Genomic DNA, 17,716 nt, shown 5'->3' on the forward strand with positions numbered 1-17,716 from the left:
GTGTTTGATGAAACAAAATAATTATTAGAGCCCAAAAAACCACGTCGATCGCCGCCAAGAACGTGAAAATCGGTTGATTGGTTCGTGAGTTATCGTTGTCGAAAAAATGAGGAAAAAGTGAATTTTTCAAATTTTTCTAAGATTTTTGGTTTGATCAGTTAGTGTTCAAAAATATATTGTAGAATTTAAAGAACTGGGTGGAATGCTGTTAACTGCGTGAAAATCGGTTCATTCATTCAGAAGTTATTGCAGTTTGAAAATTCAAAAAATGCTGTTTTATTACACTTCTATCAGACTTTTGAGCTCGAAGAGCTCAAAAATATCATAAGTTCAATTTTAAGCGCTTAAATATGGAATTAGCGGGAAGTTGCAGTGATGGCCTTGAGGGTCAACCGTTTTCCAGATTTTTTTAGTTTGATTTTCTATATAAAACGTATTTTTCAGTTTTTTTTACTATAATTTATTCTAAAAGATAGTATAGGGATGTCAGCAATTTGAATTCTTTAAAACTTTCAGAAATCGATACTTTCACGGTTTCTTTGCAAAATAACTATTGAATGCAGCAACGTGTGAAACAACTTTGTGGATTGCATCAGAAAGCTCAATAAATGAGTTTTGATTTGCATACCTAACCATCGGTCTAGGCAAAAAATCACCGACTTTCTTTGTCTACCGAATAAAATTTTACTTTTGCATTTGTTTTATATTAGATCATTATTTTATTAATTATTACGTCAGATGTGTGTTATTTATTTAGGCATTTTTACGATGTATCTGATGTACGTAAGCATAATTTTTTTTATAGTTCTAGTAGTTTTTCTTTAATTCATTATTCATTAAATCTACTTTCATTTTGGTTGCCGAATAGCCTTTGTTACAGTGTAGCAGTTTCTTTGCAATTAATTGTCGGGATACTTGATTTCTTCAATTTGAATAGTGGATCAAATGGAAATTGAAAAAAAAAAGATTTTCATCATGGAAACGGTGTTAATAAGTAGCTTTTTAAGATCTTGGAAATTGATAGAAAATCGCATTGTTCAGCTTGAAAAACTCAGTCATTCAAGGATGTGTATTTCTAAGCGTTTAGAGCTCTACAATAGCTGAACCCACTTTCAAGAGTGGTTTGCAGAAGATGCCGCCTTCTAGATTTTTTTATTTTGATTAAAAGTCATACAATCATATCACTTTGAATTATTGTTTTTTATTATGTAAGGTATTTAGCTTATTTCATTTTGAGTCTTTGGATGAATAATCAAAAGATTAATGTCAAAATTTTTTATTGCAAAATAAAAGTATCTAGCAAAAAATAGTAGTGTTTGCCGTATAATAGTATAATCTGTAATTCATTGAACATTGCAATTACTTATTGTTTGTACACTTACTGAATTGTGCAATAAGTGCTGTAGACTACAGTACTGAGGAAGATGACTGATATAAAAAGGCAGAAGGAGAAAGAACGATTTTTCTTTTCGACATACCATTTAATAATTACAGTTTTAATTATATATAATAATTATAGGTTCGTACACATATTTGTGTTCTAAATTTATATTGTTATAGCCAATATTTTTTTTTTTTATTAAAACTATCACGTATATTACATGGAATGGATTAACATTTTATAAAGAAAATCTACGCGAATCTAATACTTACGGTTGATTTTCGGACAAATTTTGTGCTAATGAAATACATAAATATTTTTACATGACATTTTATTTAATTTCAGTGTTCTAATATAATTTTTTATACATTTTTTAAGATTAAAAATAATGACCAATCAAGACATACTAATGCCTTAAGTGAAAGTGTGCGGATAATAATTTTAATAATATTATTATACAGAAAAATAATGATTCAAGATTTTCCATAGCTACAATTATATTATAAAATGTATTAGTTTTCATTGAAAAAATATACTTGGAAAAATGACGATTGTGATTCTTGTTAGTTCACTTGTTGACTTTAGTTATGTCATGAGTGAATAAAAGCTATTCGCGTAGGCTTAAGCGTGTATATAACCGACGACACGCAGAGTTAAATAACAAAAAAATTATAACGAAACAAATAAAATTTAATATTAACACTGAACTAAATCAACATACAATAGATTCACTCAAGCAATATCATGCTAATCATAATAATAATAATAATGATAATAATAATAATAACAATAATGGGAATAGGAATAATAAGTAAAATTAATAATAATAATAATAATAATAATAATAATAATAATAATAATAATAATAATAATAATAATAATAATAATAATAATAATAATAATAATAATAATAATAATAATAATAATAATAATAATAATAATAATAATAATAATAATAATAATAATAATAATAATAATAATAATAATAATAATAATAATAATAATAATAATAATAATAATAATAATAATAATAATAATAATAATAATAATAATAATAATAATAATAATAATAATAATAATAATAATAATAATAATAATAATAATAATAATAATAATAATAATAATAATAATAATAATAATAATAATAATAATAATAATAATAATAATAATAATAATAATAATAATAATAATAATAATAATAATAATAATAATAATAATAATAATAATAATAATAATAATAATAATAATAATAATAACTATTGTAATAAATAAATAAAAATTTAAATACATCGATACAGAAGTATCGTCATATATTTTATAAATTGAAACAAAGGAAGCTGAGACATTTCGAGTAAAAATTCAGCCTTTTCATTTTTCTCAATATATCACGCCAACATAATTAATCATTTTTACTAGTATTATATGTATTTATATTTATATATTTGTAATAATTATGTACAATCGCTTAATTTATTTAACTTATTTGTCGTATACTCATAAATCCCTGTATGCTTCCGAATTTGTCTTTTGAAAACATTAATTAACTGTTTAATAACTTAATATAAGAAAATTCATATAATATAATTTTTATTTGTGAGATTCATATCACAAGACATAACACCACAATTACAATAATGTACAATTTTATATCAAAAACGTCATCTTGCTCAACTAATTTTATTGTGAACACTTCATTTCACTATTGAAAATTTTTAGTCAGTTTTAGTTCATTACTAAAGTTCAGTACATTATCAAGGACGCATGATTGATCAAACTGAATTATTCAACAAACATGTAACTCAAGAGCTTAAGAGTAATTACATTTTATTTTATTAAGTATGCAACCATATTATAATTTTATTTCATAAAGTATCATCTTAGTTTGGTATAAATCTGAAAATTTAACTATCTGGACTTGTAACAAATGAAAATTAGTCATTATGTTTATGAATATGATACAATCTTTTGACAATATTGTTTAAAAATTCTACAAAACAAAATTGTAATTCAGAATAAAATCACTACCATTGACTAAGTGATAGTAATCAATCAATAAACATTTATTTTCAGTGATTTAAAATTAAAAAGTATATTCACTACACTGTAAAGTTATTTGAAATATCAGAAAATAATTTATACATATTTATGTATTTTTGCAATCAAAGAAATTTTTTATTGAGTAATTTACTTTTTATTTTTTGATTAAAAGCGACTTGAATATCATTTATTGTTTTCGTAAAATTTTCATTAACTAAATGATTAATGTGCAATTTATTTACTCAAAACTATTTCTTGGAAGATGACATAGAAAACAAAAGAACAGTTTAGTCTTTTCTTATTTATCTTTATATTCCGTAGACATGCTTTATGATTCAATTGAATTTTTTTGTTTATCGAAAAAGCTATGAGTATTATCAGGCATTTATAAATATTCTATAAATTTAATTGAGACATCGTTTTTTTTTTTTTTTTAAATTTTAATTTCTATGTAACAAATATAGAACGGTATACTTTGTACATTTAACGTTCTAACCAATTGCTCTTAATTTTGCTTTTGTTAAAATTATTTTTATGACTATTATTAAGTCTAACTTTAACAAACAAAATTATTCTTATTTAGTAAGAATTTACAAATTCAAGAAAAAATTGTGATAAAGTATCAATCATATAAATTAATTTACCTATTCGCCTGAATTGAAAAGTTTCAACATTAACTCACTGTTAAAGCTAAATTGAACTTTACATAATACTGTTCAATTGGCTAGAGATATTAAGTTCAAATAGCTCAGCCCTTTAATGAAATTAAATTAAAACTAAATTTAAAATAAATAGTTCAATTGTATAAAATCATGAGATTGAATATCTGATGTATCAGTACCGAGAATAATAAAATAGTCATTAACTCAAAATCTGAACATAGCACTATGGTCAACTGTCACAAGTCTTTTTGAACTCAAAGATACTAAGTTCGAATCCCGCTTAAATTAAGTGTGATGTATTCGATTTTTTAGGGATACGTAATAACTAAAATACGAAAAAAATTTTTTTTAAATAATTGGTCTTACCAAGTTTAAATCAATGTAGGGAGCTTAAATTTGATGTTATATAACTATTGAACTGAATAGCAGTATTATAATGCTGCAACTTTTCCACTCAAGCGATCATTTGAGGGAAGCTTGAAAGTATAAGTACTTTTTATTTGTATTTTTTTCTTCAGGCTTTCAAATGTAAACATTTTCGGCCGCTTACGAAAAAGATAAAACAAATTATTTTCAAGCATTTACAGTCGTATAATAATTATATTCATCGAAGTTTATTCTTACAAACTAATGAGATTGTTCCACCTCGCCCACAAAGTCTGACTCTCTGCAATTTAATTAGATTTTATTTAAAGTTTATAATTATTTTTAAATCGATTATTCATTTACTATTGCATTTTTACGAGAGTCATCTCGGAGTATCGTCCAGTCTTGATGAATTATCGGTCAGGTGTACGGATATTATTTCAGCAGAATTTTTAAGTTTTTGCTAATGAGCTTCCTTCAACTTGTATCGGTCAAATTGACTTAGAAAAATATCTGTAAGCAATTGAATGATATGTTATGTTTCAGTCTATATAAATGTTTATCATGCGATTGTAAAATGGTCAATAAATAAAATGTATTAAATTGGAATAAATGAATGAATTTTTCAGATGTGATTGATGTAATTGGTTTTGATGGTAGATTGTTTGTCTACAAAGATGGATAAATGAAACAACTAATCATTCAAGTGCTCCAGAACAAGTCAAGTATATCATTGGATCTATCGTATTTTAACTTGTTAACAAGTTGATGGGATGTTATATCACAGGAAGCCTTAGAAATTCTGCTCACCGTACATACTGGGAAACCGGACAGCGTGCGCTCCGAGCTCGGCGGGCGAGAACTCGTCCTATGTAGCCAAATGGGCAAACTGGCTCGGGTGCGGTGCAAACTGGTAGGGATGCCCGTATGGTGACATATGGTACGGTACGATGTTCATACTCGCCATCTTGTGTTCTTTTTTCCACTTCATTCGTCGATTTTGGAACCATATTTTAATCTGGCGTTCTGTTAAACACAGTGCATGTGCAATTTCAATACGTCGCCGCCTTGTTAGGTAACGATTAAAATGGAATTCTTTTTCCAATTCTAAAGTCTGATACCTCGTGTAAGATGTTCTTTGACGTTTTGTTTCACCATTAGCATTCACAGTACCTAAAACAAAATTAAAACAGAACATTAATAAAAGCTGTCAACATTTCATTCGCAGTAAATGATCATTATCAAGTATATAAACTGTTCATTTATACATTATACAATTAACATCCATTGTTTTATTTTCTTCCAATCATCAAACAACCTGTAAAAAATGTTACTCTTTTTTACAGCTTAGCTTATAAATATAGTATTTGAGACAAAGCATGATCAGTTGGATTAGATTTATTGTCGTGAGAGTTCTGTAAGTTTTATTTTCAGGAAAATTAAACTTCATAGAATGACACAATCAACTTCCTTTCATGTTGCATAAAATACCATCCACACGAAGATAGTATATGTTAATATTACTTTATAAATAAGAAAAAATTTAATTAATTTTACTCAGAGATTTTTTTTTAAATGCAAATTATATACATTTTTGTGTAAAAACTATGGACTATATCGCTAACCAAAATTGCAATTTCAAGTTTCAGTGTGTCAAGGAATTTTCATACACGCGGATATTAAAGTTACGTCCCATTAGCTGCAGTAATGGAATATTATTAATACGCCAACTGTTCCTAGAAATTTTACTTGAAAACTTCCATGCTCCTAAATTATATTTATGAATTAATTATCTGCGCAAGTGTGATGTATGAAACAATATACCGATTTTTTCAAAATGAAGTATCAATTTTCTACAGAAGTATTGAATTTTTACACTTAACCCTTTCCCGGTCGACCTTGAATCCCTACTTTTAATATAAGTCGTACATCTCATTCTTAAAATGAGAGAGCTATAGTCTGTTTTCTAGAAAGGGGGCTGGAAAAATGTAGAAGGGGGCGCTTGTCTACACTAAAACAAATAATATTTCACTCATAGAGCCTTACAATAGATTTTAATTGGCTCTATCTCCAATTAACTCATATCTAGATTCACCGATACTTCGAGTCGGAAAAGAATTAAAGTTTAGTTAATGTGTTGCAAGGAATGCTTATTGTACTGCACTTGTAAAATAATGAAAGTGTACAAATGTGATGAAAATACTTTTATAAACACATCAAAACCTCAAGTTTGTTATTAAAAAAAAAATTCAAATGACTAAAAATTTTTTTAGAGGGCAAGTAATCTTAAAGTTATGTATAGACATATATATTTAGTTATACGACAACCCTCGAAATAATATAAATCGATCCTACTTGGGGTCTCTTGCGTTAAGTTAACCTGTTTCTATGAGAAAATTCAGTCAATCTCTTTAGAAAATATTAATTTATTTTTGAAGTTTGCTCGCAATTAATTCATAATAATCATAGCAGGTATCAATAGCTTTTTTGTCAGGTGTTTCATTTTTTAGCGAAACATTAATAATATAAAAAATCCACCTCATTTAGTTGATTTTAAATTTCGTATTCATAATGTGCTGGACATAGATAAAACATTACCCCAAAATTATGACTTGCTAAATGCTTAAATTAGTGAAAATATCGTGTTGAATAAAGCAACTTTAGTTCTTTGGTTATAAAGAAAAAAATAAAATGGTTAATGGGTGCGTTATCGGTTTCCTCACGATGTACCACGCTTTTCATATTGCTCAGCAAAGCACTGCCTGAACAACCGCCTCATTCCACGGGATAAAAAATTGCAATGTTCAGTCAATAATTCATCAGAAATTTTACACTTTAGTCTTTTTCGTATGATGTCATGCAAAGATAAAAGAGCCATAATAAAGAAGAGCGAAGCTGATTAATTTTTTCGTTGAGCTGTTTGATTTCAATCAGAATGTCAACGGCCTCAAAATGAACCTCAGGTACATTATAACTGACAGACAGCGAGACTGTTGACGAAAAAGAAAGACACATAAAGAGAAAAGTTTTTTGGAGAGGAAGAATAGGTATCTGATATCTTCTCATGGATAAAGGTTATGCACCGTCCCACGTGTGGATATTTGATGCATTATATTGATGGTGAACTGGTGTGCAGGGTTATCCCCGATCCTCATCGTGATTAATTGATGCCCGTGTCCCACCGACATCGATATAGCTAGGAGAACAAGTCCGTCCGAAGGCTGACGGGTCCCATTTTTTTGCGACATTCCGAACACAACGATTAAAATATAGTTTCTTCCGGACTATGTCTTACTACTCGCAATGCTTTGTTGTAATTCGTCTTTTTGGCTTAACGCTCAGAAAAAAATTATAAATTTTTAAAAATTGGAAAATTCCTTGTTTTAAATATCATTCCCGGTAAACGAAAACTAGACAAATTACCAGACTTCATAGCTTTGAGATTTTAAAAAGGTGTTTTGATTATATTCAAATTAAAGTCTGTATAACTGTGCATAGCTCAGCTGAATTTGTTCATTCTTTCTAAATAAAAATTGACTAAATTATTTCTGATTCTGTTCACTAATGGAAAAAGTTGTTTTATTAGAGCAATTTTAAGTTTCAACAAATTAGATGATGAAGTTATAAAAATAATATGAATCAATGTTTCAAACATTTTTGAGTATGTAAATACATTCTAATGTATTTACAAGCAAGTAAGTTTGGACTAAGAGAATAAATTATAAACACAATATTCTCGGCTTAAAACTCTTTCATCTTTCCTCTTTTAATAAATTTGACAGCAAAAAATCTACATATGAAAGAGACGTACATTTTATTAAGAACGAAGAGTGCAACACGAACGCGGTAGATGTCACAGACGTCACTATCGGATGGTTGTCATGACCCACTACGCTGTTCGTTGATGGCTATAATGTTTTTCGCTTTTACACTTATTTATTACGTCACTTTACCTATCTTCGCCAAATATACGAATTTACACTTCAGAATATATATTTAAAGAAAAATGCAAAAGATATTTGTTTTCAAACATTTTTCTTCAAATATTTTGTGTGAACCCAAATAAATATATATTCAGCTAAATATAAATGTTTGTATACTAAGTATATTTATATAACTAGTGAAAACTTTAAATAATATAAAGAAAATTATAAATTTCTCAAACTTAACATGTAACATCTAAATCCTTTCATGAATTTAGCTTTGAAGTTTTGCATTTAATAATATCGTAGTACATTTGGATTAAGTCTTATAATCATGATAGAAACATAACTACGCCAAGTACATATTTTACTTCGCAAAATGGAGGAATGAGTCTAATGATTAAATTCAGTTTTGTCAGCTATGCAAAATAAACAAAAACGAGTTCCAATTTGTATTTTTATTTTTTGTCTAATCTATAAATAAATTAAAATTTATGCAACTATATTTATTAAATAAACCTTTTTTTTTTTTTTTTTTTTTGAGTCGATTTCTCTAACATTTTTAAGATTATCTCATTGGAAAAACTTATTGTACAATTTCACATTTTCAATAATGTGTTTTATTTTTGTCAATGAATTTTTTATTTTGAGAGGGAATTGAATTATTTCTTTTTACTATTTTTTCGATAGTTGTTTACGCATTTTCATAAATAAAAAAGTAAAAAATGGACAGAATTAAAAAAAAAATTTAATCTGTGATTGATTTCAAAATTACAATAAAAAAATATCTTTTGCTTTTTAAAAAATATATTTAGGAGCATGCGATTGAAGATCTACATATGTAAAACCTTAACCCTATATCGGGTTGACCATAAAACGGTTGACCATAACGGCCATCCCTGCAACTTCCCGCCAATTCCATACCTATACTGGAAATTACACTTATGACGTTTTTGAGCTCTTCAAGCTAAAAGAAATAACTTTTGTATGCTTCTGAGCTCTTCGAGATCAAAAGTCTGATAGAAATTTGATAAAACACTATTTTTCAAATCTTTAAACTGCAATAACTTTTAATAAATAAACCGATTCCTCGGTGGTTGATAGCATTCTACGCAGTTTTCAAGCCTCATGAAGAATCTTTAAGTTTAATTTGATCGGACTTTGAATTTTAAAGTAATTCCGAAAAAACACTTTTTTCGGTTTTCTTTCGTTAACGATAACTCACGAACGAAATAACCGATTTTCACCGGATTGGCAGTGACCGAAGTGGTTTTTTAATTTTAAGAGCTGATGAGATTTTGAAATCGATCAGTAGAGCCGTTCAAAAGTTATTCGAAAAAAACCACATTGAAAAAAATTTTTTTTTTTTTTAGTTTTTTTGAGATTCCCCAAAATTTACCGTCCGAATTGGTTCAAATTATATTCATAATCTAAGTTTAGTCAAGCCCTCTCGAATGGCACCAACCGCGATGAAATCGGTCAGGCTGTTTAAAAGTTATGAAAGGTTTACACACACACACACACACACACACACACACACACACACACACACACACACACACACACACACACACACACACACAGCAGGAATAGTCAGGGAAGCTTTCTAGGACCTTGAAACTTCGAGATCCGATGAAAACTCGATTTCCAAAAAAACGGGGTGAAACTAATAACTTCACGATTTTTGAAAATTTTCAATTTTTTTAGCGGGAAGTTAAAAAAAGCTACGAAGAAATAATTAATAAAATGTATCCTATCCGATAAAATGAAAGAATCATCAATAACTGAATAAAGAACAGTTATTTGATGGCTGTTGTACTGTCAGTTGTGATTAAATCTTGCTGTCTAGGTGGTCTTTAAACTCTTTCGCTTCTGTGTCGTGATCTATGAGAATGTTCCTACATAGAAGATACACAAGATATAATGTCATATGTTTTTCATTCAGCTCTTAAACTATTGCTAGTCAAATTAAAAAAAAAATTTTTTTTTTCTATAATATAGAACATTCATACAAGTGAAAAAAATATTAAATAGTTACCAAAAATTGGTGGAATAGCCATAATATAAATTATTCGAAGGATGTCATTATTATGTAATTAGACAACGTTGATAAAAAATACATTTGTACTTATAATCATTGATATCTTTCGGGTGCATAATATCAGGCAAGACTAATTCATTACGCACAATAACCATTCTATTGAATGTATGAATTTTCGACTCTCTTAAACTTTCTCTAACGTTTCTTATTCAATTACGATAAATGATAATCCATTAAGATAAACTTAGTGCATTGATGTACTTTTTATAATGAAACAGATGCAAACATATTTGTTGAGTGAAATTATGTCAGATATTGTCTTAATATTGGGATGCTAATATGTATAAGATATATATGTATATATATACATAGTATATATACTTTACATAGTAACGTTGTTTCGCTCTATTTTCGAAAATCAAATTCGAAAGAGCGATAATAGCAGTAGACGACTTCAATGCTGAGCCCTGGCATATAGCCAATATTATGCAGCAATGATGGTTGATCTACATATAATTTAAATTTACTTAACTGAGTGTCATTTCATACTACAGGAGGATAGAAAAGGACATAGCATACAGTCTGTGAACGCATGACTTTTGATTTGCGACCAGTGTCGACTAAACAGCTGCATGTCAAGTTAAATTCGAGATATAGTACATCAGTAAATGTATTGCGGCATCAATGATCTTCTGATTCCATGGATAGTTTAAATAATATATATTTATATAATTCAATTAAATATTTAAATAATTTGTTATCGATCAGGTTACAACAAATCTTTTCATCATCAACGACAATTAATTTTTATTATGAACATACGAATTCTTTTTTATGGTTTAAAAAAAATTTAATTAAAGAAAAAAGGATAGCAACGACTAGAAATATATCTAATAGCGTTATTTACTTACAAATAGAGATGTTAAAAGTCGATTGCTAACATTTAGGGATGTTTAAATATTCGCTGCATACATAAGATGAGGTCAATACTTGCACCGACTATCAATGAGCGATGCCACAAAACCATGGATACACGTTAATTCAATAAAATCGAGACACTATAACTATGACGTACATTAAGTGTTTAGAGGCAAAATTACGTTTGACAATTTTAGAAGGTAAAAATATATTCAAGTGAAAAATTCTATCAAAATATACTTTTTAACCAAAAATATTTTCACCTAATTTGTTATTTACAATTTATCTTTAGTAGACTGATACAAAAAAAGTAACCATTATTATTATTTAATTCTCTTCTATAAAAATATATTAGTTCGTTACGTATAACGATATATTGTTCACTCTGGATTTGGTACGACATGCAAAATTTTAAACTGATTAGGAAGATGCTTTTGAATTTGCTTCTTACACATATAGAAATATGAAAAGTTGGAAAAGAATGATCCTAATTAGAATAAAATGGCACATGTCGTTATATCATTGCAGAGTGAACAATGTCGTCATGATTTAGATTTATCCTATGCTATCCTCATCTGCATATATCGTGTAAAACAGCATTTTCTGTCCTCCAGCCAGAAAGCGCCAACTTTCGGGCCGCTGCGCTAAACGAAGTTGCCGCTTTCTGGCTGTGTCGAACAGAAAAATAGTATACTAACCTTGGCCAGTAAATAAGAAAGCCTCAGATCACATGTTTGTCAACGTCGGCTTCACCTCGGCCAACAATTACATGTGATCTGAGACATTTCTTACTTTACTGGCCTAGGTACGAAATATACTAATTTAAAACAACTTTCAATTATTGGATGGGAATATTTTATCAATAAACTGCCTACAAGGAAAGAAAAGAATAGAACTTAGTCTTATGTAGAATGGTAACGATTCTCTAGTAGAAATCTAATCGAGTATCTGGCCAATAACTGGCTAACTTAACTAGACTTAAACTAGGAACTGCCTAGTATAATATCCAGTAACTGTCTAGTTACTGCACTAATAGAAAAACAATCTTGATTCAAGAAACTTTTTATCTTCAAAATTTGAACTCTTGAAACTAGATATAGATATATTTTTTTCAAGAATTTTTGTCTTTTGGTTCAAGATAGGCGATAACATTGATTCAAGATGTTACCGGGTTGTGTTAAGAATGGCTTTTTTTTGAGTCATTCATTTACTTATTTCCAAGAAATAATTTTTTTTCGGTATAACAATTAAAGACTATTTAGTTTTTGAAGAATACTTTGATGAATTATTTTAAGTTTTTTAAACGATAATGTTATTTTGGTTGAAAAACTAAATGTATCGGTTGAAGATAATATAGCTCTTAAGCCAAGAAAATCTAAATCAAGATAAGAAATCCTTAAAGCAAAATAATCATTTGTTTTTCAAAATAAATCCTTAGATCAAGAAAATATCTCTTGAGTCAACATAAATTTTCTATCAGTGTGGCCAGTTTTATTAGACATCAAATAAAACATGGCGACATTTTTTGATCTTCTTGAGGTTATTTAAAAATAAATATTGATAAATTTATTACAAATAAAAATAATAATAATCATAGAATAAATAATAACAATTAATAAACGGAATAATTATAAAATTTATTGATTTATTTATTATATTAGAATCTCAAACATAAAACGAGAAACATTAATAACATAAAAATCCATGATAAAATAATAAAAATAACGTTCATTTTTTTCGACTGCCCTCCAAATCTTCTGCATTACTTAAAATAACTCCCACAGCTTGTAAAATATCAGATGGATTACCACAATTGTTGGCTTTAAAAACGCCGTTTAAACACTCTATAACTTCAAAATCTTTTATGATAGTTTTCTCACCACTTTTTCTAGAACCGGTAGATTTAAAAGCTAAGTTCTTGATTAGCATTCTTTTAAATAAATTAATTGATTGTTTACTTATTGTAGTTATGGTCAGGGCATACCAAAAGTTCAATAGAGAAATAAAGTCTAACCGTAATGATGATTCAGTTTTAAGACGACAATGGAACTTTTCGAATTCGTCTTTGGTTATTAAAAGGAAAATTTATTTTATATCGATTATAAATTGAACTCTTTTTGTTTAATAGCTGATTCGAAAAGTTAACAACATTTAATTCTTGTGGGGCATGAATAAGTTGTAAATTTAAATCTAAAATTTCTTCACTTTTTAATATCTTTTTGTTTCCTTTACTAGGTATTAAATTAATATGAGGTTCACTTTGAATACCATCAGCAGCTATTATTTTAATTTTTTTTTTGTAAATTTATTGCTACTGATCGAAGACTTTCTTTTATTACATGTAAAATTATCACGTTTGTCATCGTCAGATGAATTTTCATGTTTGTGATCAGATGAGCTCAGACCATCATAATCCACTATATCAGAGGACTGTACTGATAACTGCATTTACTTCATCATGCTGTGAGCTTCTTTTTTTAATTGCTCTTGACGTTTTTCTCGTTCAATTCGCGCAGTTATTTCAGCAGGTGGAACATCTACGCCTGAAAAGGCATGGTTTTCTGTCTCTAAGACAGAAAGTTTTCTCATACCTTCCTCGTAAGATCTTGCAAAATTAAAAACGTGTTTTATAAAATACATTTAGCCTGTCTACTGAAGAACAAACAGAAATTTCATCATACTTGCTTGTCCTTTAACCGTAACATATCATGTTGGCCAGTCATCATTGGGTGCTTCACAATTTTTCATCATTTTAAGCAATTTTTCAAGCGTTTCTGCTTTGTAGGATGGAAGGAGGTATTTAGTTGAACATTTATTAGTATTTTTATCATATGTTACCCACGAAGAAGGTAAGCATTCGACTTCTTTAATTTTTTTTTCGTCGATGTGAATTGGACGAGATCATATAAGTTCTGATTGTCCATTCTTCTTGAAGCTAAAAAAAATGAATTTTTATTTATTTTTTGTTTAATACATTATAATCGAAATAAAAATTAATTTACCTGTGTATAGTAATAACAATAATAATATCTGTCGTAATTAATGTTCCTTAATTTTTTTTCACTTATTTGCACAAACTGATTAATAATATATAATAACCCTTATGATTCTCAAACCTATACCATGACAAATAAATAACGAGTCAGGTGACCTCTATCTATCTCTGTTTTCAACCATGTTAAAAAATCTCTCAAAATATTTCTCTCTTTTTAGGTTGCCATAGTAACCCAATATGGCTATTTACATGAATACCACTACTTGCATACTGCTTTGTCACATAACCAAATGTAAGTTTTGTATTTATAAATAAATAAAATTTTAAAGTATATTAGTGAGTTGAATATAACTTAATTTTAAAATTGTGCTTATTTACTTTAAAAAAGTTAAAAGTTGTGATAATCATCATAGTTAATATTGTTAAATAAATAGCACAGATCACTAATAAATGATATGAATTAAAAATACACTGACATTTTGAAAAAATGTTATTGTTTTTAATTTAAAAAAATTTATAATTATGATTAAACACGATACAAGTACTTCAACCATTATACAACTGTCATAGTTTGAATTTGAATATAATATACACTACAGTTGATAACTGGATTAAATGTCAGTCAAAAGTTTTTAATTTTATCTTTTAATGCAATAAGAGTATCATAAATTTTAATGGCCTATCATCACAAGATTTTGATTCCAAAGCCACCAATTTTTTATAAATACGGTTAACTTCAAATTTTTCCAGAGAATCAGAGATTTTACAACTACACTCGAACATGTTACGAATACTTGAATCACAAGGATATTCAAAAATTGGTTTTTTAATGCTCCAGACTTTTCCTCGCATTAATTAAAGTCCATCTTTCTGATTAATACTTCTAATTTGAAATACATCAGAATTTATTAATACTACCATGTTTTCAGGTGCTGTTAAACGAATAAAATAACTCTTATATTTCAGGGCTTTAATTTTGTAACTCTGTCGTTTCAGGATTTCAAACACAGGCTTCATAGAAGCTTTTTTGCGAGTAATTTTCTGTTCATATAAATAACGTCTTGCGAACTGAGCGAGAGTTCAATGTCCAGATAGTATGAACTTTCTGACTATCTAAAAAATTTTCAAAAGCATAAGCTGAAAATTAGCTAGTAGGTAGACCAGTAAATTCCACATCATCAACAAGATGAGCTACATTATGCATATTAATTACCAAAGACTTTTCTCCATAGTGTTTTTCTCAGTCTAGACAAAATTTCGAAAGTAATCCTCTGGCGAAATTTACGTGAGTTCGTATTAGGTTTTCATCAGGAAGTACTCTTGTCGAATCGTGAAATAGTCAAAAATGATTATAAAGATGATTAGGTATAATATTTTCGAATATTATAGGTCCACCTATTTGACGAATCAATCGAAATTCTGTTGCTTTGAACTTTGATATATATTTTAATGATCTTGGTTTCTTAGAATATTCCCTTGGCATTTGATTTCTTAAATCTTCCAATCTTTTTGAAAGTATTTCCTAGTTATTTTTACTTATTTTAACTTTTTTTTTCACCATTATACCAATAATTCAGAAGTTTACTGGTTACTCCATTATCTAAAAGATGCATCGGATTCAATATTATAGATCTAACTATATAAATCGACGGTTTAATAGTAATTAAAGGTGTAATTTTTCTGTGATGTTCTGGGTCATCATATGCACAAAATGATTCATCAGTCTTCAAAAAAGCATCATCAAATCCATAAACAATTGTTCCATCAATTCCAGCAAATTTACACAGAGTTCTCACAAAACTTTCCGTTACTATGTAACATAGTAATCGTCACCATTCTACATAGGACTAAGTTCTATTCTTTTCTCTCCGTGTAGTAGCTAAAAGTAGATTTCTCAGAGAGAAATTAAAAGAATTTATAGTGAAGTCACAGTCTAAGTTCAATGAAAATTAATTAAAGCCGTCTTTTTCTCAACATATCTCCTATATATTCTCAATAGGAATATGATATCAAATGTACGAAATATAATTTTTTGTATTATGTATATTTAAAAATATTCTTGACAGCAAAGAGATATATAAAGAAGAGTTTTGTGGGAAATTTCACGATAAAAATTTCTCTGAACATACACAAATACTCCAAGATTGTATTAGAACGCAGAGTTTGAATAAGCTGACAGAGTATGGTTTACATGTTTACAGAAGAAGCGAGGGATTGAAATGGACCTTTGGATTGTGGATGATCGTGGATACGAGAATGGAGAGATGCTTCATCCATCACACGTTACTTCGATCACTCGACGCACGCGACTCAAACGAAACCGACAATCTTTAAGATACTTTAATGTCTTCTATAGATATATCTTTCGTGTTGCTATTTCCATGATTCAATTCTAAATTACAATAAATTTAATATTTATTTTCTCGTCTATTAAAATTTTTTTATATTTATATTAATCATCCGTTTAAATTGTAGCAGCCAGTACTGTACAAAATTATACATTGAAATTTTCATCGAGTCTATAAAACTCCGAGCACACAAGTTCAATGGCTTACTGATATAAAATCTAAAAAAAAAATCTTATCTTTAAGACGTTTAAGATGTCTCGTTCGAAATCGAGTAACAGCATTTTATCTAAACAGACACTTTTAAAAATCCATGAAAATCTAGTAAGAATTTATAAACCGGTAATGAAATATGAACTGTCATATTATTTAATAAGATAATCAATTTTTACTGCTCATGTGCATACAACATATTTCACAGTTTACTTTAAAATATATTCAATATTTTTATTCTAATTCGCTATTAATTTATAATTCTAATTTTTTAATTAACTTATAATATTATTATGAATCATGAATCACTCGGAAGTATCAAGCTTTTCGAACTCACAAGTTTATCTTTTATTCATTTTTGAGCTCTAAAATTTAGTAGTAGTATTGGTAAAGTACTTTTTTGGAAATTTTTAACTTCGATATCATAGAACTCCTATAAATTCAAAGCAAAGAGATAGAGAATTCTAAAAAGTAAAATTTAGAGGACCCCCTTTACCAGAATATTCTAATTAAAAAAAAAAAGAAGACATAGCTACTTTTTTCGCTCGCTCTCTAGTTTTTACCGCATGCGCATACTATCCTCGGAAGGACTAAAAGAATCACCTTCCATGTACCGGTAGGGAAAGTCGAATTTATAGGAGTTCTACTGTATTTTTCGAATGGATGAATTCATTTACATACGGAAAAATTGCCCAGGACTTTGGAATGACCTGATGAGAGATGCACAACTCATTTGATGAAAGAAAAAATTCGTTTTTTTTTTTTTTTTTTTTTTTTCAGATTTTTTTATCAGTTATTAATTTTCCACTACGAACACCAATAATTGTTAAAAATT

The 17,716-nt window shown here is 28.1% G+C and overlaps 1 protein-coding gene across 2 annotated transcripts in view; it reads right to left on the reverse strand.

Annotated features, from left to right (window-relative positions):
• Positions 1-2,666: 2,666 nt before the first annotated feature.
• Positions 2,667-17,716, reverse strand: part of LOC141529819 (uncharacterized) — a 34,588-nt gene continuing 19,538 nt past the window's right edge. Inside the window, exons 2-3 of one of the 2 annotated variants that reach the window (XR_012479665.1) lie at positions 5,257-5,619; positions 2,667-4,959 (exon numbers count right to left, since the gene is read on the reverse strand). Coding sequence is in view for 1 of the 2 variants with exons in the window: in XM_074246534.1 (XP_074102635.1) it covers positions 5,315-5,619 (305 nt within the window). In the remaining variant the exon portion in view is untranslated. Of the gene's footprint in view, positions 5,620-17,716 lie in introns of both variants that reach the window. The other variant, XM_074246534.1, reaches the window with a different exon arrangement.

This window comes from Cotesia typhae, unplaced genomic scaffold (genome assembly GCF_013202065.1).
Source record: "Cotesia typhae breed Kobodo isofemale line unplaced genomic scaffold, CoteBio_Ctyphae contig_48, whole genome shotgun sequence".
Lineage (NCBI taxonomy): Eukaryota > Metazoa > Arthropoda > Insecta > Hymenoptera > Braconidae > Cotesia > Cotesia typhae.